The sequence below is a fragment of the Centroberyx affinis genome, unplaced genomic scaffold (genome assembly GCF_046629955.1).
Source record: "Centroberyx affinis isolate AG114_WGS23_722 - 3 ecotype Tasmania unplaced genomic scaffold, CSIRO-AGI_Caff_v1 ptg002065l_1, whole genome shotgun sequence".
NCBI classification, from domain to species: Eukaryota; Metazoa; Chordata; class Actinopteri; order Beryciformes; family Berycidae; genus Centroberyx; species Centroberyx affinis.
The window spans coordinates 359,472-383,045 of NW_027280395.1; the positions used below are offsets into that span (position 1 = coordinate 359,472).

At 42.0% G+C, this 23,574-nt stretch overlaps 1 protein-coding gene across 2 annotated transcripts in view; it reads right to left on the bottom strand.

Moving 5' to 3' along the window:
* LOC139654245 (A-type potassium channel modulatory protein DPP6-like) overlaps positions 1 to 23,224 on the bottom strand; it is a 128,348-nt gene extending 105,124 nt beyond the window's left edge. For both annotated transcript variants that reach the window (XM_071531328.1, XM_071531329.1), the window contains exon 1: positions 23,048 to 23,224. In XM_071531328.1, the coding sequence (XP_071387429.1) occupies positions 23,048 to 23,224 (177 nt within the window). The remainder of the gene's footprint in view (positions 1 to 23,047) is intronic.
* Positions 23,225 to 23,574: the final 350 nt, after the last annotated feature.

Sequence of the window (23,574 nt, forward strand, 5' to 3'; positions counted from 1 at the left end):
TACTGGGCCGATTTTCATGAAACTTCGTGGAAGGGTGTAGCATGGGATCGGATCCGACTCACAAAATTTGCATATCATAGCAGACTGGACTATTGGCCTTGGCGGAGGTCTGCACTCTCCGAGTTCCCTTCTAGTTCTTCCTATTTTTGAAGATTTGTTGTTGTGTATGTATAATGTACTTTAGTTCACCTGCCCAGGGGCTTAGGGGTGAAAATTAGCTGACTTCTTGAAGGATTATGTTTTTACTGTACGTGGTCCCTGTTCAATAAACTTAAGAAAGGAGAGTAAAGGATGGAGAGAGAAGTGTGGAGGGTCCAGGCTCGTCTGTCAGGGTCTCCCTCCTGTGTCTGAAAGGTCAGGCCAATGCATTTAGCTGAGGCTCTGCACCAGGGTGGCTTACACTTTGACACAGTACATTCGCTGTTGTGGGAACACCTGTATATAAACTTGTGACCTTTCCATTATGAGATGGTCTCTCTAACCACATGGTCTCTAACCGCCCCGCCATCCAATATTTTTTAATCATTTAGCTTACACTCTTATCCAGAGCGACTTAGGGCTCGTTCACACCAAGCATGTTTGGAGCGGATTGTTCGACCCCTCGGGTGGCACCAAATAACTGCACCAAGACCGCCTGACAACTCGGGTCTTGGTCCTCTTCTAAGTGAAATGCAGTGCGGTTTGTCGGGAGTGAGACATCATCCAAGCCAACTACACACAATGACCCCAAAACACATGGATTTATGAGTATAAACAGATGTTGACTTCTGGTAGACAGCAATTACTTGCTTGGAAAGCCTAGCACAACAAAATAAATAGACAGCAAACAGAGTCAAGCTGACAGCAAATTCTTTGGTACCTACTAACAGAATCAAATTGATGCTAATATTCAGTTGTTCAGATTTGTTTTCACTCCCTTCTGCGGCCAAAATCTCTAACCTCTCCGGAAGATAGGCGACCAAAACTCCTGGTTCCCTTCTAACTGGACAGTGTGAAAACTAAACAAACCAAATACAAGAATGCAACAAAGTAAACTTTCCTACTGTGGTTCAGACAAAGGAAAACAAACTGAAGGTGTGATTGCACCCTTACGAGAAGAGAGCAAGTAGGGGTTCGGTGTCTTGTTCAAGGACACTCCAACAGCATACATGGCTGCTGATCGACACAGATTGGCTGCTATAAGGATCAATCTTGTGACTTTCCATTTACAGGACAGTAACCTCTCATCACAAAGCCACTCCACCTCCCTACGCAGTCATCAGCACTGTTTTCCATGCGTTCTGTTCAACACATCCTCATGTCTACAGAATTGATGATAGTAGACTGAGAAATTGGATGCAGTGGACAAAATATTTCTGGTTTATTTTTCAGAGAATTTCTCTTTGGCAAGCAGTGTGAGAACAACCAGAAACTGCAAACATAAACAGAATTGCCTTTGACTCATATTCGACGTAACAACGGGGCAAGCCTGCTTCAAACACTTACTTAAAAAAAATGAGGAAAATAAAAACTTGGATGACCCTGGAATGACTTGCATTTTACCCCGGCAACTTTAAGGACTACCCACATAAATGACAGGATATCTATAAGATGTGATGGAAGCAATGGGGGGAAAAGAACATCAGTTCCTTCAAGAAATGTAGTAGAGAAAACTTGAGTGACCCCGAAATGACTTGTATTCTACCTCGCCGAACTGCCAAAGCAGATAAAGGAGAGCATTACTGTATGCTAATCTGCTAATCGGCAGCTAATACAGTCTCTGGTTGTGAAGAAGACGGCAGTGGGAGGTTAACGCGTCATGACAAGAAATGAATGTCGAAGAACGGAGATGAAGAATAGCGCAGCGGGAGGCTGAGTCTGAATCTGACAAGAGGAGAGCGGGAACAGTGTGAAGGGGGTTCGGATCGACTGAGGTGGGCGGAGAAGACGCGGCGCCCATTAAGGAACAAGACAAGGTGTGGGCGACTGAGCAACACAGGCGGCTCGAAGCCTTAGCCTTCTATCAGCCTTAGTCATCTCTATTAGAAATATGGATTTTCACTCCACTGAAATCTCCATTCAAGAGCTAAACTATGGAACATGCTCTGTGCCACGTTCCAACAATAAATGATCACATCTAATCTCTTCAAATAACAAATGACCACAACAAATAATGAATGATCACATCATCAAATCACGAACATTTATACATGACATGACATGAATATTCATTATTTGATGGTTGGCTTTTCATTATTTGACATGAATATTCGTTACTTGATGATGTGAGCATTCATTATTTGTTGTGGTCATTTGTTATTTGTAAGTTTTTATTATCAGATGTGATAATGTATTGTTGGAATGTGGTATAGAAAATGTTCCATAGATAACGCTGAGAGTCGTCTTCAGCAAAAACAGCAACTCTTAACTCAATTGAAAAGCTCAAATGAAAAGCTACACGCTGAGTTTGTGTTGTGCAGTCAAGCTGAAATATCTGGCATGAAGTATGAAACGTGCAAAACCTTGAGAAAGAAAGCAAACTATTCAGAATGCTCACTTGCATTCTTTTATCATTTATACATAAAACAAATTAACTATTCAAAAAATTCCTATGCTGAAAAGCAGGCGCATTTCTACAGTATATCCTCTATCAAATAAAACCGTACAACATGAAGAAATGAGTCTGGAAGTTTCTTAATGAACAGGTTGTCTGGGTTTGCCCCCAGTTAACACACTGCTGCATTATGTTTGCTAGCCTTGTGTAGAGGGATTAATGCGTGAAACCACAAACACACACTCAAGCACACACAACACAGACACACACCAAGTCTGCACGGTATTGATTTTGGCTTTAAACATTGTGATTAACATATGTGTGGATGTGGGTTTTAGGGTGAAAAAGGATTTACAATTTCAATGAAAGGAAAGATTTTCATGAAACATGAAAATTTGTTGTTGGCAAACAAATCAGCAAATTAGAATATTGTTTGGGGGCTGCATGGAATATGTATCCCTAAGATGGAAAAACACAAAACAAAACATTGTCTTCCAATTTGGAAACTGCAGTAATGTTAACTGTGCAGGTCTAATGTGCTGGAGAACAGCTAAGCGATCTGAGCTAAACAGCAAAGCCAGACCTGTCCTGATTGACACTCAACAGAATGGAGTCAAGAGGGGTGGAGCGCTACATACTGCAGATCAAATAGAAGAGAGTAAAGGTCGACAGCATGAGATGGGGAGAGTTTAGCCTGGGCACACATGATGAGTGATAGAGATTAAATTGAAGGGAGGTTCTCCTGGGTATTGGAACAAGGCAAGATTGATGTAGGCTGCGAGAAAGGAAAACACACGAGAGAGACACGGAGGATCAAGATGCACTCCCGATTCAACTCCAGATTTCATTCTGAAAACCCGCCCAGTCCCTGTCAAGCAGCCCACACCGCGGGCATCTGTATTCAGCGCTCGGCTTTGAGCAGAAAAGAGTCTGTCTTTACCCTTTTAAAGCCAGTGTCTTGAGGGAATGCAATATTGACCGGCTCCAGCGGGTGCTCCAAACACTCTCTGTAGCATTTTGGTCCTACCTCCAGACACCATCGAGTTTCATTAGGTTGCCACCTCCCCTGGGATAACCTTTAAAGAAGTGGACAAACTTTGAGCCTGGATTCTCTCCGGTGTGAGTTTGATCTGCGGTAAACCTTTCCCGAGGACAGCTTTTCAAAGAGACCACCAGTTGGTCTTTTTACAGGCTCATTAGACTGATTTGCTGGGGGCGATAAAGACGAGGCTTTTATCAGAGATATGGGACAGCTCTCCAGGCAACAGTAAAGCCTTTTATCGGGACTTAAAAGATGTTTAAGGTACATGTGTTGCAATGATCTTCCTTTAAACACCAGTAACCTTCAGACAAAAGACGAAATAGCTGTCCTTTCCACCCTCCTAAACTAAAAAGAGGTAAAAAAAAAAAGATAAGAATATAAATCAAGATCAAAAAAGTCTCTCTGTTACCCTTATATTAAACTCCCTGGGTGTTTGTATAACATGGCACATGTACCTCATATACCTTTTTAATTCTACTTGCTTTATACTGTTGTATCCATGCGTATGTATTTAATTCACACTTTTGTTTGAGCTTGTCGTTAGCCTTTTGATATGCAAGAATCATGGTTTACTGTACAAATATGGCTTATCTTATTCATATTTATGCTTGTCTTCCATGCTGTTGCCATGACAAAAGTGGCCCTATTTTTTTTATTTTATTGTATCCTGATTTAAAAAATTGTGCATATGTTTTGGATGTATATTCTGTTTTAGTGGGATCCCAGGAAGAATAGCTGACACCCTTGTGCGCAGCTAATGGGGATCGTCCTTATCAATAAAAAAACAAACAAACAAATAAACCGCCAACAGTTCCAATAACTTAAAATAGAGTCATGAATCTATACTGTAGATCTCATGGAGCCAAGTGTACAGACTTGAACACTGATGCCATATACGCTACACAGCACTTTACATCCTTTAGGCCACATGCTGCCTATTCCTAACATGTTGCACACACACCCACACACACACACACACCAACTCGCACACAGGCAGACGCTCCCTGTCATCACATTATATTCACACTCCCGTCCCACTCACCCTCCAGAACCTCTTGGCCGTCTCCACCCTGGAGGGTTTCCTGTGAAGGCCCAGCGGTGCTCCCAGCGGATGTTCAAATATCATCCTGAAGCAGCCTGCGGTGGCTAGTTAGCTTCTCGCTGTCTGCCGAGCCTGCCACTCGCCGTCCTGGGGATGCTACAGCTGCTCCGCCAGCAAGTGGCTGTCTGGTTTGACAGCCCACCAGCCTTACCCATTTATGAAGCAGCTGCCACACCCAGAGCCATTACAGTCTTGTGTATTTCCCAGCAACTGCATGAAAACAAAAACAACCACCAGCCCTTCTGTCTCCAAACCCTGCTGCACGGCCCGCACATTAACGGGCCCTAATGGAGGCCGGAGACAGCCACCGCTGAGATTGGCTTTCACTGTCTACTTTCAGGTACCTCGCTTCTCCACCCCCCCCCCCCCCCCCCCCATCTCATAAACCATAAACAAGAACTTAACTTATTTTGTGATCCGTTTCACTTGCATGTTATTTTTGTTGCCCTTATCAGTGGAAGGCAATGCGATCAGGGAGCTTAAGCTAATGAGTGAGATGAGTTTGGAGCTACAGATGCAGTGGGAGTGTAGAGTGGCGATGGAGAGTGAGCAGAGGTAATTCAACACCTCCACATGAGATGTGCCGCTGAGGGAACAATCGCTGCTAAACTGTTTATTCAGCCATTAGAGCCACAGCATGGTGGGATGTACTGACAGGAAAGTGGCTGATTTGAGATCATAGGCCTGCAGATGTGTATGTGGGCGTCTGTACGTGTTACAACTGAAAAAGCACCGCAGAGTGAGAAACGGTCCTATACCTCTAGAGTTTTTCCAGAAGTAGTACTTTACACAAACACGTACACACACACTACACATAAAATTCACACTTGCAAACAAGACATATTTACACACAAGCCAGGTTTGTCATTCATCTTTATATGAAAATCATACTCTAGAAGACTGACAATAATCACATCCTCCATCATGATGATGATGATGATGATGATGATATTTTGCTGCTAGGATGCAATAGCAGGCGGAAAACATTTTCAGTAGTTTAAGTTCTCCATCCTCAAAATTACTATCAATGGATTTTTGATAGGAAAAAAAACAACATTTAAAAGTTAAATTATACACAAAATGTTTACACAATTTTATGTATTATTTCACTTTTAGGTTATCAAAGGTATCAAAATATCGGTATAAGTCAAATTTTTGGTTTTGTTATAACATACACATACACACGCACACACACATACATATGCACACACACACACACACACACAGACATACATGCATGATCACATTGATTGCCCTTAACTCTTTCACGCTCATAGATTAATTAATGTACATTGAGCTCCAGTACACACAATCACTCCGAGCAGAAGCTAAATCAGAAAAATTGCAGCCTCGTCAGGAACCAATCTCTCACAGTGGCAGAGGCAATAGAAGATGAAAATTTTCCCTTTGATCTCCAAAGCAATCGCCCTGCAGTTGCCCACATCCATAAGAGCCCCGGCCCTTTAAATGCTCTATGAGCTTTTGTAGCAGGCACTCGTTCCAGCTGGATCCCTGCATTTACTGTGGACCAGTGTTAAGTGATGAGATGGAGATATTGTGTATGTGTGTGCGCATGCATGTGTGTGTGCAAGTGTGTGGGTGTGTGCACACGCGCAGTATTTGCACACTTGGGAACTAATTCATGATAGTTAATAATGAAACCCCACGCATTCACTTAGGCCATCCTGATTTGCATTGGCTGCCCACACACGCACACACACTTAAACCACTATCTTCTATCATCAAAGCTTAAATGGCCAATTTTGGAGCACCTGATTAACAGCAATCTCACGCAATCTCGGACAGTCGTTTCAGTGGTGCACCAACACTGTACAGCAATGAGAAAAAACCCTTTTTGGTCAATGCCTTTGACAAACAACAAAAAAAGTGTTTCTGTGTTTTTTTGTGGAGACACGTAAAAATCTGTCACATTGAAATCAATCCAGTAACATAAAATGTGGTCTTGATAAATAAAGTGTATTTTGGAAGTGCATTAGATGAAAAACAGGAAAAGTGGAGCATATAGGAAATATGATAGGAGCATATAGGAATATGAAATCATTTTCAACCCCCCCCCCCAAAAAAACATGAAAGATGACTGGGAGCTAAAAAAAAAAAAAAAAAACTAGCATCATTTCATTAAGTGAAAAGCAAGGTACAAAGTACAGCATGGAGCGTAGGTGTTTTTGTTAGAATAGCAGTGGATTTCAGACACTTGATGCAGTTTTGTTATAGCTTAACCTGACATTGTAATATCCATTTTTCTGTGGTAAAGCACTAGAAAAAATACATACAGTACATTGAAAAAGATGGAGTTCCAACAGTGGTTCTTCATACAGTTTGGTGTGGCACTCCCTGATGAAGACCACAGCATGGCCAAAACACACTGGCACTGTTTTTAATATCTAGCCATGGAATAAAGGCTTTTTTAAATGTTTGCTTGAAGAGTATCTTGGGAACTCCTTCCTTTTTCATTAAGCTACAACTCCAAAATCAAAAGGCGCACCGTCACCAAATGCCTCCACACACCAAAACCCAATAGAAGCACTCTCTATCTCCTCTTCATTGACACCACAGGACATTATTGTATTTATTAGACGTGTAAATTATTCACACTGTGTCTAACCACTGTTGCAGACCCATCCTAGGCCTTCACTGGTCAGTGCAAGGCTGACAAACGGTGACAGATAAAGCGTGCAGGCTGCATTCAGCGGCTGCTATGGCCGACAGCCCCTGAAATGGATTACTAATGGATCAGATGGAGCAAAAGACAAACTACCGCAGGAGGAGAACGGCTGGGGAGGCTGCTACCTGTCTGTTTGACAAGAGAGAGAGAGAGGAATAGAGACGGGGGGCATGGTGAGAGAGAGAGAAGAGAAAACAGAAAGAGGTAGGGAGGGGCAGGAAGTGAGAGAGAGAGAGAGAGAGAGAGAGAGAGAGAGAGAGAGAGAGAGAGAGAGAGAGACAGAGAGAGAGAGAGAGAGAGAGGGGAAATGAATAGGAAACCAAGGGAGAAAATGACAGTTCTGTACTTCTGAAAGACTTGGAGACAGTTTTGAGAAATGGTCCGGTGAACACTCAGCCTGGTGGCCCGTGGGGAGAAAAATCCACTGGGATGGAGTGGAGCGGCAGGGTGTATTTTCCTCTGCCCTGACAGACAGATAGTAGCATATTGATGCATCTGAGGTATTACCACCACGGTAAGCACAGCCAGCGCTCGGCAAGTGTCATTAATGTCTTGTCTCCACTTATTTATTTCTTGTCAGATCAGGGGTGACGGGGGAAACTGCAGTCTCAAGGCCACACAACACTGATTCAGAGAGAGTGTGTGTGTGGGAATGCGTGCCTGGGAGAGAGAGAGAGAAAGAGAGAGAGAGAGCAGTTGTACGCGAGCATGTGTGCATGTGTGTGTGCACATGTGCCTCTGTGTCCCTGTGTGTTTCCGGCCCATGCTGTGGCGGTGGTAGATTGTGCTGACACAAGCCGAAATGCCTATCACAAGGGAAGGTCAGCAGTGTAATGATTTTACTTCAACAGAACCAAGTTGTGCAAAAAGCTCATTTACTAATCCTCCTCCCATGGCGCCTACCATTGAGATAGGATACTATACCCAGTTAATAACTGTCTCATTTGTAGGCCTAAAATCCTCTGAGGTAAGGGATTTAAATGCAATATATTTAAACTAGTTTGACCTTTTAGGTGCAATATTCCTGGAAGCAGTATTTAGTATTTTCTAGTTAAAGCTGCACTAGGCAATATTTTTATATTAAAATACTCCCATCTTATAAGTCTAAATCACAAAATGGCAATGCAACAACTGCGGCAATTAGATAATTTTTGGACAGTTTTCTCCCAAAAAGGGGCTACCAAAATACATTGTCAAGTGTTCAAAGTTGTCTAGTGCATCTTTAACAGTAAATAAACATACATATTTTTTTTTATTTTAATGTATATATGCTGCCTCTGGGACAGGGGTGGGAACAGACACTGTAATCTTTCACAGTTATGCAGATGACACACACGTCTACATGGCTGTTAATCCAAACAAACTCTCCTCCATCAATGCACTAATGCATTAATTGTCTCAGTCTGTCCAACATTAAAGTCTGGATGTCAAATAATGCTCTCATGCTCAACGATGATAAAACACAAGTAACTGTTTTTGGCAAACTGGCAATAGAGAAAGTGTTATGGCAGCACTGTCTCCTTTAGGACTGGGTTGCAAACAGCAGGCAAGAAATGTGCGGGTGATCTTTGATCCTGACCTCAGTTTTTCATCACATCTTAACTTCTTGACAAAATCTTCTATCGGCTCAGAAATATTGCCAAATTTAGACCTTTTCGTGCTTTGTCGGACACCAAAAAGCTCATACATGCCTTCGTCTGCAACGCTCTTTTCTCCGGCCTCCCTAACAAATCAATGGACTGATTACAACTTATTTAAAATGCTGCAGCACGCATTATTGCTAGAACCAAGAAAAGAAAACACATTACTCCTATATTACCCTCACTGCATTGGCTGCCTGTGAGCTTTAGGATTGATTTTTAAATTTTGCTGATTATTTTATGGTACAGATGGATCTGGCCCCCGTTTACTTACATCTCTGATCTTTTAACCCCCCGTGAGCCAGTGTGCAGCCTGAGATCCTCAGACAACTCCACTTTTTTTTATTAACTGGCATTTTTGTAATGTTTTATTTATATTCAATTTGTATTCATTAATTTATTGTTATTCACATTTTATTCATTCATTTATTATTGAATTGGTTAATCTTCTGCTTGTTTTTATTCTCCATTCCTTTTATTCTCTCATTCATCTACTGCTTTTTTTTTCATTCCTTTGCTGTTCTTTTATCTGTAAAGAAGCTTTCTAAACTCTGTTTTGAAAAGCGCTATAGAAGTAAAAATTATACACACAACTCAATGCCATCTCAAAATTCAAGGTTGAAAGTATCCAATTCCTCTCCTGCATTTGGTCTTCATACATCAAGTCTACCAAGTGCACGACACTATATCATGAGCTATGCCCCGGTTTTCATAAGACTTTTTCCAAAAAACATCCAGTGGCCCTCTTCAGAAAATGAACTCAATTCACAACACTGTCTACCATTCTATCAATTTATTTTCTATTGTTGAACTAAAGTTCTTTTTCCAGGCATTTCTGTTCAAAGCACATACATCTCACAAGCCACAAAAAAAAGCAATATTCCTGGTTGAAAATAAAAAAGAACATTTTTTTTCCCATTCCCTTCAGTTCATATCTGAGAGTAATTCTTCACACACAGCGAGGTGCATTTACAGCGAGCCCAGTCATGGCCTGAAAGTGTCCTATAATGGCCGTATGAATTCAAAACAAATAGATAGAGCTGAGATCATTTGATAGATGTTACGCACTGTGACTCACAATATGTGTCCTTTTAGCCTACTCCATGAGCTGTGTGTACGTGCAGACATGAGTATATGGTTTTGTGTGTAATCTTCATAGCAAGTAAAGGTTATGGCGAGCAATAGATGTTCTCCGTATGCGTAAACAACCTGAGGGGAAGAAAGGACTAGCCATAAGGCATCGTATTAATAGTTCCAGAGGTAGTGAACACCCAGAGAGATGAAGGATGGAAAAATCAATTTGTGATAAGACACCGTATAAGATCTTGATCTATGGCCAGGGCAACTGTGAAAATAATACAGCATCATTGTTTTGCAGTAGAAGTGGCTCCAGACTGCTTGTGTTTGATAAAACTAGGCTGTAGGCGGCATACACCTGCTTTATCACATGTAAAGCGCTGCCTGTTGTAATGGCCCAGAGGACCGGGGCAGGAAACTCAAAGGAAAAATCCACCCTAAAGCACTTTAACATTGATAATAAACTGCTATTGGGCGATGTACCGGGCCACATCAAGCTATTTCCAGTGCAGCTACAATGAAGTTTGATGAGCAGAATATTTTTCAGGGATCTAAAACATCAGCGGTAAACGTCAGGTTTTGGTGTCAGCTCCTCAGAATCAAAGAGCGAGGGCTTCTTTCTAGATTCACCATTTTGCACCAACGTTCAACAATCATACAAAGAGAAATCCATTGTAGAAGAGGCGGAGAGACCAATTTCTCCACTGACATTAGCCTTAATATACCATAATGCAATGCAAAGACATGCAAAGACATATGTTTTGAATAGGTGGTACGGCCGCAATCATAGACGTTTGATTGAAAGCAAAAAGTTCACACTGTTGTCTGGGAGTTGTTGAAAGTCATTCTGGGAAAGGTAGGAAATCACAAACTGAAGTAAAAGTGTTGGAGACAGGTTGTGGGAAAGTGGGTACACCAAAAAACAAAATTGCAACGTTTTATCACAAAATAACTCCTGGAATGCACTGAACATCACAAATTGATGACACATAACAGTATGTGAAGGTGGATTTTTCCTTTAAGATTTTTGTCCATCAACCACAGGGGCTGCTGTATCCCAGAATTCACCAGCTATTCATTCATTTTCTATACCCGCTTATTCCTATTCAGTGTCACGGGGGTCTACAGCCTATCCCAGCATGCACTGGGTGAGAGCCAGGGGAAAAACCCTGGACAGATCTCCAGTCAATCACACAGATAGACATTCAAAAAGACTATGGCCAATTTAGAGTCTCCAATCCGCCTGACTTACATGTTTTTGGACTGTGGGAGGGAACGACACGCAGACACAGGGAAAACATGCAAACCAAACGACATGTTTCACTTGTTTGAATAGAATAAGACCTCCAAATGATGTTGCTGGCATTTGGATGGAGTTAATATTGTATCTCACCTTAGACAGAACTCTCTGAAAGCCAACACCCAGCCTCACCTGACCCAGGGTAATGTGTGTTGTTTTAAACAGAGGCGTTCTATTCAACACAGCTCAGCCCAGCCTAAATAAAAAGACATGTAGCTTTCACTATACAGCCAAGACCTGAGCCTGGGTCTGGGACGAGACAAGGGTGCTGCTGTAATGTTCCGCTTCAGTGGGCCGACGCCATTCCCCAAGACACCGGGTCAAAAAGGCGAGCAATGGTGAAGAAAAAAAGGAAATAGAGCAGAGGAGCAAGGCATGGCTGTGAGGCAGAGAGGGAGAAATGGGGGGAAATGCAGTTCTATTCAGAAGCTCTCAACAGGTCATTGGGAAAGGAAAGGAAAAATGAAAGGATTCAACTTTGTGAAGCGTGGAACTGCAGATACATTCCAGTATTGAATCAAAGGATAAATATAGAATGGCCCATACAAGACTACACAATCTATTCAGCAACAACACTGGGTTTGATAACTAACTCTGATTTATGTCAGTAGGAGCCATTACACCAGCGTGATTTCTGTAGCTGAGCATCACTTAAAGGAGAAGAGAAGGAGAAAACACCTTTGTAAAAATCAGAGTGAACGATCGTAATGTTTTCGTCAAACTCAAGTGGTCACTTACCTCCGGGACATCGAGCTGTTCTTTCAGCTGCGACACTAGCAGCCATCTGAACACCGAGATACGGAGAGAAATCAGAAACATTTGCCGCTCTTTTCAAAAGCATGCAGGGCACCAAATTAGAGGGAGGAGAGGAGTCTAATTTGGATGTTTATGGTGTGTAATTGCTAAGTTCTGTCTCTGTTAGACAACAGAAGAGAGGTGTAAGGCTGAGAGGAATAATTATACTATAAAAAGTAGCAGGCGGGGAGTAGGGAGGGGTATGGGGTGGGGTGTGTGTGTGTGTGGGGGGGGGGGTACAGGCATCTAAGTAACCGTAGTTGAACAGCAAAATGCATTACCATTGTTTATCACTAGACAAATGTGAATAAAGAGTAAGATAATGAAAGAATAAAAACAGAGACATACAGTAGTTGATACAGACAGAGATGTACAGCAAGAAAGGGAGTTTAACTGAGCTTTTGGAAATTCAAATTGTGGGGGGAAAAAAATAATTTGACAATATACTAGGAAGGATAGGTTTACAATGCAATGCAGATAATACAGTGCTGCAGAGATGGGATGTGCCAATTAAAGTTAAATTTAAACTGTCCTTTTGCAGGTGATGCTGTCAGGTTTACTGTGTCTCATGGAAGAGACAAAAGAGCAGCCACTAGGTTTTATGGGCACACCCAATTACTGTGCTTGTAGCTGTGTGTGTGTGTGTGTGAGTTTGTGCACATACTGTATAACTGGGAATAATGTGCACACACATTTCCCCCTAACATACTCCACAAGCACATCGTGTCCTCAGCAGTGACAGTAAGAATCTTCCCCCTGTCTGTATATGATATGAACGCTTTGTTACTTCAGAGGCTGCGCATTAATAATGCACAATCACACTTTGCTCTATCACAGGTTAATACAGAACTGCCATGTTCCACTCCAAGCGATCTAGCAATCAGAGACATCCTACTCTTCCTAGCCCACCTCTGAACTGAGAGGCAAACTACAGACCTTCTCCATTTCCACATCAAAGAACAGATGTCAGAGCCCCTTGAGATTTCTGCATTTAGGGCGGGGCTGTTAAAAGCGCCTCACACAACACCTGGCAGAGTGAGTCGACCTAAAAAAGCAAAGTTTGGAAGAGAGAGAGAGAGAGAGAGAGAGCGCGAGAGAGAGAGAGAGAGAGAGAGAGAGAGAGAGAGAGAGAGAGAGAGAGAGAGAGAGAGAGAGAGAGAGAGAGAGAGAGAGCACCTCAGACGACAGAAAAAGAGAGAAATGAAGAATGAATTATGTGAAGCGTTGTGGGCTGTTAAGGAACGCTGCATCTGTTCTTGTTTGTTACCATCGTGTCCTGCTAGGAAACTCTGCCCTCTATAGTATGTTTCATGGAACAATGAACAGTTTGTTTGTGAACTGAATTGAATGCACTGACTTCTATTAATCATTATCATCATTCATCTGATATCTGGACATTTGTCTTGATATTATCCCATACATAGCCAACCTCAAATACATTCTGCCTCTACATGAATGACCATGAATATCATATCTTGCCATGGTCTCCCAGATATCTGGACCTAAGGCAGGATGCCATGCTCCAACCTGTTGGCGACTAAAACAGCAGCTGTTATGGAGTCCTTAACAGACATTTTTGGCTGTCAAGTCCTCTGGAAGTCCATTACAAACAATCCTGACCTCCTCTATGAGGAGTTTCAGCCTCTCTCCTCAGGACAGGCATGCGAGCTCCCAAGGGCTAGGTGCAATAGATACACTAGAAACACTCCTCCCTCCTGTGTGCAATAATTATTCTTAATTTGCATAGTATGTAAACTCTGCTCTAAGCACCTTTTTACTCATCTGTACTTTTGCACATTTACCATTGTGAACTTTGGTTGTTCTGCTCCACACTCAATCTTGTTATTGTACTGTTTTGACTATTTTTTATGTTTTTTACTGGTTTTATTGTAGTGTGATTTGTGCTGTCAGTGGTGTCATGCTGCAAGCCAATAAAGTACTGAACTGAACTGAACTGAACTGAATGTCGGTGCAAAACTCCATTGTAGCTGCAATGGAAAGAAAAACTAGACTCATAAATGCAAGGTACATCGCTTTTTTAACAGTGTTACAGTGCTTTGGGGTGGATTTCTCCTTTAATCCCAAAGCACCTTACAGGACTATGAGAACATACATCATTAGCATTGCTGGCCCCAGTGTGAATCAAACCTTTAACCCTTCCAGTGTCACAGACATGTTCACCCCATTGACCCATTGACCACAAGGCAGGGAATCAGTGCAGCTTCCTCCATCTGGTGTTGTACTGAGCATGCCTCTTCTGTGATCCTGCAGACTGGGCCAGCCGGGTCATACCCACCGCCCTTATCTTCTCCTTTATATAATATTCAGCTTTTATTATATTATATACTATTCAATTATCCACTTCTGGTTTTGATCAAGCTCAGGCTCAGTCGTTTTATGTAGGCCTCCCTTCAAGGCAAATGCTTTATCTTCTCTGTCGCTGTCCCTTCCTTCCTTCCTCCCTCTGTCTCTATGCTTTCCTTTCATCATTCCTCATCCCTACATCATTGATTTAACCTCACTCTGTCTGTCTGGCCTTCGGTCCCCACAGACCCAGCTTCCACAGAGATATCTCTCAATCCTCCCACTGGCACCTTGGAAACGATGCGCCTCATTCTGAGGCAGGAACAGGACAGCCTCTAGTGGCAAAATGGGGGCACTTCATGTCAGGCTATGTCTTCTCAAACCTCAATACTGGGTAACACACAGTGCTGTACTGCAGCTGAGAGATACTGACAGATGTAAACAATCCCATAAGAAAATGTAACATTCAAAGACAAGTGAAACATTAACGTTTGTCCCAAAAGCGACTTTCAAACACTTGCAGGAATTTGTGTATTTGCATCATATGGCATCATGGGAGAAGTTTAGAATATTTAGAGATTCTTGAACATGGTATGACATTTTACATCTCAAAATACTGTGTTACAAGTCTATTTTGGTTCCTCAGAGCTGAAAAAATATGACAGATGGGCTTTTGATTCACAGGAATATACTGTAACTTAAAGGAGTATTCACTGTCAAACTACATGAAAGAGACTGCTGTATCAGTCGCAAAAACACATCAATACGCATAATGACAACATCTGCAGAATGGATCAAACCAAAAAAAAAATGGAGTAAACATGTCAGTCTAAATTTAGGCTCTGGGAGCAAACTACAACTTTGCAGGCTCATACTGAGGCTGATATCTCTCTGACTTGACTCCTGCGGGAGCGTTTTCAGCAGAAGCTGAGCTAGGTTAATGTCAGAATAAGTGAATCAAGGCACGACCAAAATACATTAAAGTTATTACCACATTAAGATGCCTCTGATGACACCGGCACTTCACAGGTTTCATGTAAAACACACGGGTGTTGTTTACCAGTAGGAATGGCTGAGTTATTTGCCTCTCTGCCATTTCCTCCCTAATCTTAGGAATACTGCGTCCAGTCATAAATAATGACTAAATCAGCACTCCAGTTTTCTGACCCGTAAAAGTGAAATGCTGCACAGCTCTTAAGCGCTGCTTGTGTGTGTGTGTGTGTGTGTGTGTGTGCATGTGCGCGCATGTGCCTGCGTGCGTGTGCATGCATGTGTGTGCAGCTATGTGCATGTGTGTGTCAGAGAGATGGATGGGGAAGAGTGCTGCTCCAATGGGAGCGCTCCGCTTAAAGCCCAGTGGAGGAGCATTTTGGTGACTCAACCCCCTTCTTGTCTGTCCTCCTGCATGCTTGCCTCTCCCCGGTGGAAATGGCTTGTGAAGAGGCCGGATATGAATTCATTTTACGCAGAGATGAAGTTATTAATGCCCACCATCTGTTATCGTCAGCGAGCTGCCAGACAAGCAGCAGTAACAACACAAAGAGGAATGCAGCACCAGCTGGAGAGCTGCAGACGTCAACAGTGAGATACATGATGCCACCTTGGTATTGATGGATAGCTTTTTCTGGATTATCTATAGCCTAGCTTCCATTTACTGAACATTATTTCTCCATTTCTGCAAATCACAGGTACATGGCGAGAGGAAAGAGCACAGGCACAGGTATGTGCTCTGGTTAAATGCTCAGACTGTAAAGTAATGGTTGCCTTCTGAGAGGAGGTACATGATTCAAACTGCAATTCTTTGGCAAATCCATTCAGTCAGTGGTACGGGATAATCTCATGTTGCTACCCTCCTTCTTTGCATATTAAATCACTGCTATGGACTGAGATTTAAAGAGAAAGCTGAGTCTATGAGGAACATGTTGGCACTCATGCTGGCATATGGAGAGCTGTATTCACTGCAGTTTGTGACTGTTCTTCAATGTAATTGTGGCAATCTGAGCACAAACCACGCAACCATTACAGCACTTTCTATATTTGTACTTGGCTATACATTATAGATATATCCATACATATATAGAGAGTAACTTTGACACGAACACATTAAGATCAACTCCCGCCTGTGTTCCATTTGATCATGTGATCTCCATCTGGCAGCTGTGATTGGTCTTAAGAAGATGCCAACTTATAGTGCATGTACCTGATTTGGTTAGCAAAAGCTTCCTGATGATTAATAAACCATACTGCTGTTTCACACCTCACTGGCTGCATAATTCATCACTGGGGAAAATGGTGCACATGCGAGCGCGTCATGTTTGATATACAGGAAGTGTTTGAGTTGTTGATGAATGAGGGATTGGCTAGATTGGAAAACAGAGCTGGGGGTCAAAAGGGGCACGTTAGTTAAGATTTCGAATACGACAGTAATCAAGTGATGGCTGGATGCTGACTTTGTTGCTGTGCTTTGTGGGAGAAGTATACAGATAAGATGAAATAATTAAATTTGCTGCTTTCTGCTTGAGAGCCTTCAGCGGCCGAGCAACCGCTCCCTTGCGCCGGCCTAAATGGCAGACAATGTGCTATACGTCTCCATGCCAGATAATTCCCTCAGCCCTCCTATCCTCTTTTCAAGGAGATTCTGCAGATTTCTGAGACCCTGAAAAGCACTCACCATGCACACACACACACACACACACACACAGCAGATGCTTCAGATGCTTCCAGAATCGAGAATCTAGTGGGTAGAGTGATGACTTTATCCTTCCAGTGTCATCATTAATCAATCTTTAATCAAACACTGGCAAACCTATTGTTTCTATAATGAGGTAGTATTTGTTTAGTAGTAGTTTAGTACTCTAAACTAGTTAAGACTGCTTCATTGGGAGTAGGAGAGACAGTGGCTACATTTACATGCAATGAGTAACCTGGCTACTGGCCATACTCTAGTCTAGTCTCATTTGGGTTAAGCTGAACCTTTCATTCCCTGCGGCTGAATATCCCCATTTCCAGAATATTCCTGTCTACCTGAGACGTCCCGCTTATAGATAGAATGGCCCACCAGCTAAAAAGTATGAGAACGCACTGCAGCCAGCTACCTCCTCCCTATCTGACTGAGGTTAAGGAATGATGACCCCTCTAGAAATAGTAATAGTAAGTACTTCTCACTGCTTTCAGTCTCAGTCTGAGTTCATGCTGGTGGCAAAAACCCTGTTTAATATGGGAGTAGGCCAGGCATCTTACCCAGGTTTCTCATAACCAGAGTATGAGCTTAACCAGGTTATGACGTTTACATGTGTCGACCCAAAACTGGGTTACTTGAGAATGTAATCATCTGTGGATGTAAACGTAGCCATCGTCTCAACAATCTATTCTTAACTAGTTTAGAGTACTAAACTAATAATACACTGGAAAAAACGTACATCTTAACAAGTCATTTAACAAATCATATTCAGCCTTCAAATCGTATTTTTCTTAAACCAAGAGAAAAATTCTGCCAGTGAGGTGAGATAACTCCACTTGTTTCCAATGCACTTTCACTTGTTTCAGGAATTTTCTAGAGATGAGTGTCAATATCTAAGTCAAAATAAGGCAGATCACTGGTGGAGATTTTTTGCAGTGTAGTTAAGTCGTGTTGAAAAAGGGACCAGAATCTCTCAATAAAAACAACAGGCTTGGGAGTTTTGGCTTCATTGTGTTAATGATAACACTGGAAGAATAGAGTCATCACAAAACTGAAGCCCACACCCGCTTGCCAAACAGTGTAATTATGTTTTGAGTCCAATATGAAAACTTTAAAGTCATAACAATAGGACTGTAATACAGTATACTATAAGAAACAGTGGATTGCGTCTGTCCAATGAGAAAAGTGAATGAAAAACTGATTCCCATGTCTTAGTCAGAACTCAATTATGCAGAAAAACAAGCTCTATATCTGCTGACACAGAGAAAATAGGATATAACAGTATATTGTATATTTACTTCTTTTTATTTACTGCTTTCTTTTTGCTATTCTTCATCATCATTATTTTTTCTTATCATAAAACCTGAATCGGATTCTGGCCAGGTTATTAAAAGGGCATTCCAGGGCTCGGTCTTCTCATAATCCATACACAGAAAAATATCCTATTTTTGTCTGTGTGTGCATATGTGTGTGTGTGTGTGAGAGAGAGTGAGAGAGAGAGATAGAGAGAGAAAGGGGGAAAGTGTGTGTGTGCCCATATGCCTGCCTACGGGTTTATCCCATTTCTTCCTCATCCTTCTTAATGCAAAGTGCAGGGCCAAAGCCATTAGACCACAGAATAAGTGAGAGTGTAGTGTGGGAGAGTGTAAAAAGTGGAACTGTGGAGAATACACAGCTGAAACCAAACACACTAAAAACGCATCCAGGCACTGCCTAAAACTTAGCATTTCTGGACAGCGCTCTCCTGAGTCTCATTATGAGTGTGCTGATAGTAGCAGACAGAGACGGACGAAACAGAGATGTTTACTCCTGTAATGGTTACTGTGGAGGAGCAAAATCTGACCGCAGGGACTAACTTTTGTACAGTTCCATTTCTGTTCCGTAACGGTCTTCGGCCGGTTCAAATCCCGTCGGGGAGGACATCTAATTAACAAGGTTTTAATGTGAGACTGCATGTATTGTTCGCTGTAAAAATTCAGCAGTTGGGGAAAGCAGAGGCTCAAGTGGGAAACAGAAGGCCATAAGCTTTACATCACACCGTTATCTAGACAGATCTGGACTGGACCAAAGGAGAGGGGAAAGGCTACACAATACCACACATAAAATGTTCCCAGTGAACTATGAAAGTCTACAATCAGTCGTATCCCACACTAAATGAGACCACAAAAGCCGGAGCAGATGTAGATAACACTGCCTTGCAGAGTGAAAGCTCGGGAAATAAAACGCGTTTGATTAGATTCTAATGAGTTGTTTCTCCACCCGGGAATTATCATCAGAGAGGATTTCAGACTAAGATCGCTATCAAATATATTGACAAAGTCGGATTTAGCCCACAACAGAGAATAAGCCAAGCTCATGCCAAACAAAAACATTAATGAGTCGTTTTAAATGCATTGTCTATTTAGAAGAGACTAATTTCTTTAGATCTCTCTTAGATCCTCCAGATTCACAACAACCACTGATCAATAATCTATTACACAATTGGTAGTTTAAGCCAAGCAATCTGATTGGTCAAAGACGTATTCCAACTATGCCAATGTTTGGCATAAAGCATGGCTAGCAATGCTTAATTAGTTGTTTGCGATCTTTATTGTTATCTCCTGTTTTGTTTTGGTTTGTTTTTTCTTTTTAATTTGTAGGCACGTACACTACTTTGGAAAAAAACTCAGTGTATATGGTTATACATGGGATGTAACCATCATACAGAAGTCACAATACCCTTGCAGATGTTTTTTATTGTGACGATGGGTTCTTAATTGACCATTAAAAAACATTTCTTGTCATCAAACACAAAATGAGTTACCCAGTATCCTGACCTATCCCTGTCTTCTCAGTCTCAGTTTCTTTTAAATTTCCATGTATGTTAGTTTTCATTTTACTCACTTGTGTAATGATTAATGTTCTTGTACCAAGCCTTAAATTGTTTTTGTATAATGTTTAACGTCCATTACATTGTTTGTTTGTTTTTGTGTGTTGCATTATCAATAATCAGAAATATGTGACCACCAGGGGGAGCCACTTGACAAGCCCCATTGAGCTTTTTGCACTATGCACTCCACATTCTGCACTGCTTTCTTTTAACTATATCTTATGTGCAAATGAATAAAATGAAAAAATAAATTAGATTTAATTTGATTCAGTGCCTCCAACAGTGCTCATTTGCACCTCGTAGCTGTGCCTATATCATCACAGTAAAAACCATGAAATTGGGTATAGCAGTTGCTGTAATTAATGCTGGTGAACCATATTGATGTTAGTTATATACAACTATGTGCTGCCCAGGGATGTTTAGGATGCATGAGCTGCCATTAATACCCCACTATAGCACAGTGACTAGCATTCACATTTATTCTGCTCAGTATTGGAAATCCCTACATGTATGAATATATTTAGTTACAGCATTGGCAGAGACAACCATGGCTGCAGGGCAGCCTAGCGGTTAGAAAATGCCCCATAACTGACAGGTCACTGGTTTAATCCCTGGAAAGAGCCCATGTGTCCATCAGTAGCCATGTGTCCTGTTGAAATGTCCTTTAACAGGACGCTGAACCCCAACCTGCTCCCTCACTGTGAGAGTGCTTCTGGATTACAGCTTGAGCTAAACGCCTAAAATGCAAACATGAATATAATCTTGAAAAAAAGAGCACACAGAAGAAAAGGCATTGCTGAGGTGTTGAGGATGATGGGGAAATAGAGAGGTGGCAGACAGGAAGAGGTGGGGGAGACTGTGAAGTTTACAATTAAGGTTTTGCTGACGCTTTTATCCAGAGCGACTTATGAGTGCAATAAATCCTAGATTTCCAACATTACAAGCAACCACTAGCAAAGAGTACATAAATCTGTGGCACAGCATGCAAACAGTAAATGTACTGTACTAAATGTTCCTGTGTAGCTGGAATAGTCACGTATGACAGAGAAGTGCTGGGTAAGGGAAGAAGAGCTGAGGAGAAAAAAAAGATAGCAAGGGATCTCAAGAGGCTGAGTCAGTGGACGGCTCCTCATCCGCCCAGCATGATGTAAATGTCACCTCCATCAGGCTCACTCATTAAGGCCACGCGGCTGGATACCTGCCAGAGCTTGAATTGGCATTAAAGGGAGAGTGCTATTCAGGACTGGGATGAGCGCAACTGACCAAAACCATCGCTGTGATCATTAGAGCGATATCCCGAGACGATTCGCTGCAAGCCACAGGGAGATGATGAGAAAAAATTTTTGGGTAGAGCATGGCACAAACACTTAAAAATTGCGCTCCAAATGGCATATTATGTAAATTTCAGAATGGATCAGGGCTTTCATTATGGGAACATGGCTTTTTACCCCATTGTGGACTGCAGCAATCATTGGATAGGCTTGTGTCCATAACACTTTGGATCTGACAAGGCTATAAGTTAGTCTTGTGCTATCTTGTGCAGTATCCACAGCCATGCTGAGTTTGATGAATAGGGACTATTCATCACTCGCATATTGACTTCAGATCATGTTGGAGTTCTCTGCACCAACAAACACGAAGAGAGGACCACCGGTCAATAAATCAATCTCATGTTATATTCATGTGCACCTCAACCGATGTTTTACCTCCTGCGCTCCTTTGTACAGCAGGAGAGTTTGCAACATCAGCCGTCCGCACAATGGCTGAGACACAAAAGCTTGTTTAGATAGCAATTTGATACATGAAAGCATTAGCTGGTAAACCGAATACAAGGAATCATGCTAAGAAGGAAGTTACAATGCTGCACTCAAGTAAAATAGGAAAAAAGGAGGGAAGATGGGAACTGGTTTGTAATGCACTGCAAAAAGGCAAAAAGGCAGTACAACTGATAATAATGACAACAAAGACTGGAAAATACAGAAATGCTAATTCAATCAGGAGAAAGACGACTGAATAGTTTATATGGTGAAAGTAAACAGACAAATAAAAGTCAAATGCGCCAACAGAAGAACTACTTTCCTTGTGTCCATGTTTCAGCACCATGGAGAGAGAGACCACAGCGGGCAAAGAGAGACTCTGTGTTTCAGCACCACGGAGAGCGCCGTTAAAAAACACTGAATATTTGGCAGCGCTTTCCAGGCTTAAGCAGGTGCATTGAATGGCCCAAGGTGGATTATACTACAATCATTATGAAGAGCCAGTGTAACCCCGCTGAAAGACGAGCCAGAAATAAATCCTTTCGAGTAAACAAACATCGTCTCTGACAGTCATATTCAGATTGTGCTGGCAATTTGACAAGACACTACTATTTTTGTAAACACGCATTGAGAGCCGGTTTGAAGAAAACTCAAAGGGCTGACCATAATTTCATCAGATCCTCACAAAACCGATCGCTGGAGTATTTTATTGATTTAACCTTTATGTAACCAGGTTAGTCCACCTGACATTAAGAATCAAGTTGAGACCTGGCCATGCAAAACCGCAGCATCACGACAACCGTAAAAGTCGCAGACCAACAACATACAACAAAAGTATAATGTCAAAATATTGACTTTCCAACTGTTAGATTCATTAAGCGAGCAGACAGACAGACAGCGCCACTGAGCCTTGATTGGTTTGGAACAGACGTAAGTGACGCGTCATGTATTGACAGACAAGCCAGCCAATTGGGGCAATGACGCACAAGTTTGACAACTTTGGTTTACAAATAAGTTCATTTTAAAAAGGGAGGCATATAATCTAACTCTGCACGAGAAATTGATTGCAATAAAGGGAATTAAGTAGACTTGGGGGGTCTGTTATGGGCTCTCTACTCAAATTGATTACTGATTACTAAGTTGATTAACACCATATAGTGTATCGAAGCGGATAGGCTCAGCTTAAGATATATGTAAATCGCCTGATGAAGGTTAAGTGGACAAACAAAGGGGGTGACAGTCTATACGTTTGTGTTTCTTACATCCTCGTCTTCGCATTGCCGCCTGTACTGGTTTTGGAGTCGGGGTCGCTGGATCCTCCCCGCCTTCTCCTCCTCGACACCCTGCTGCTGCCCGAGGAGGTGGCTCGCCTCAGGAGGGTTGGGGAACGATTTGTTTGTGTTGATCTTGCCGGTGAATCTCTGATACAGCGAAGCCATTGCGAGTATTTGTCAAAGAAATAATAAAAAAACAAACAACTTGCCGAGTCTCTTTTCTGGTGCGCATCAATCAAGAAAGCCCCCAAAAGTCCAAAGTGGCTTGATGAAAATGTCTGGTGGAGGTTAATGAATAATGGCTGAGGTATTTCGATTAGACGATGTTCTCTAGTTCAGTTGAGAGGAACCAAGAAAAAAAAAAGAAAAGAAAATCCAAGCCTTGCTCTGAATTCACAGCACGTAGTTTCAGCTCACTGGATTTGGGGGGAGACGGGTTTCACTGCTCGCTCCCGACGCTGCAGCCACGCAGTTTCTGCACTTTCCCCCAACTTGATGCGAAACTGATGAAAAAA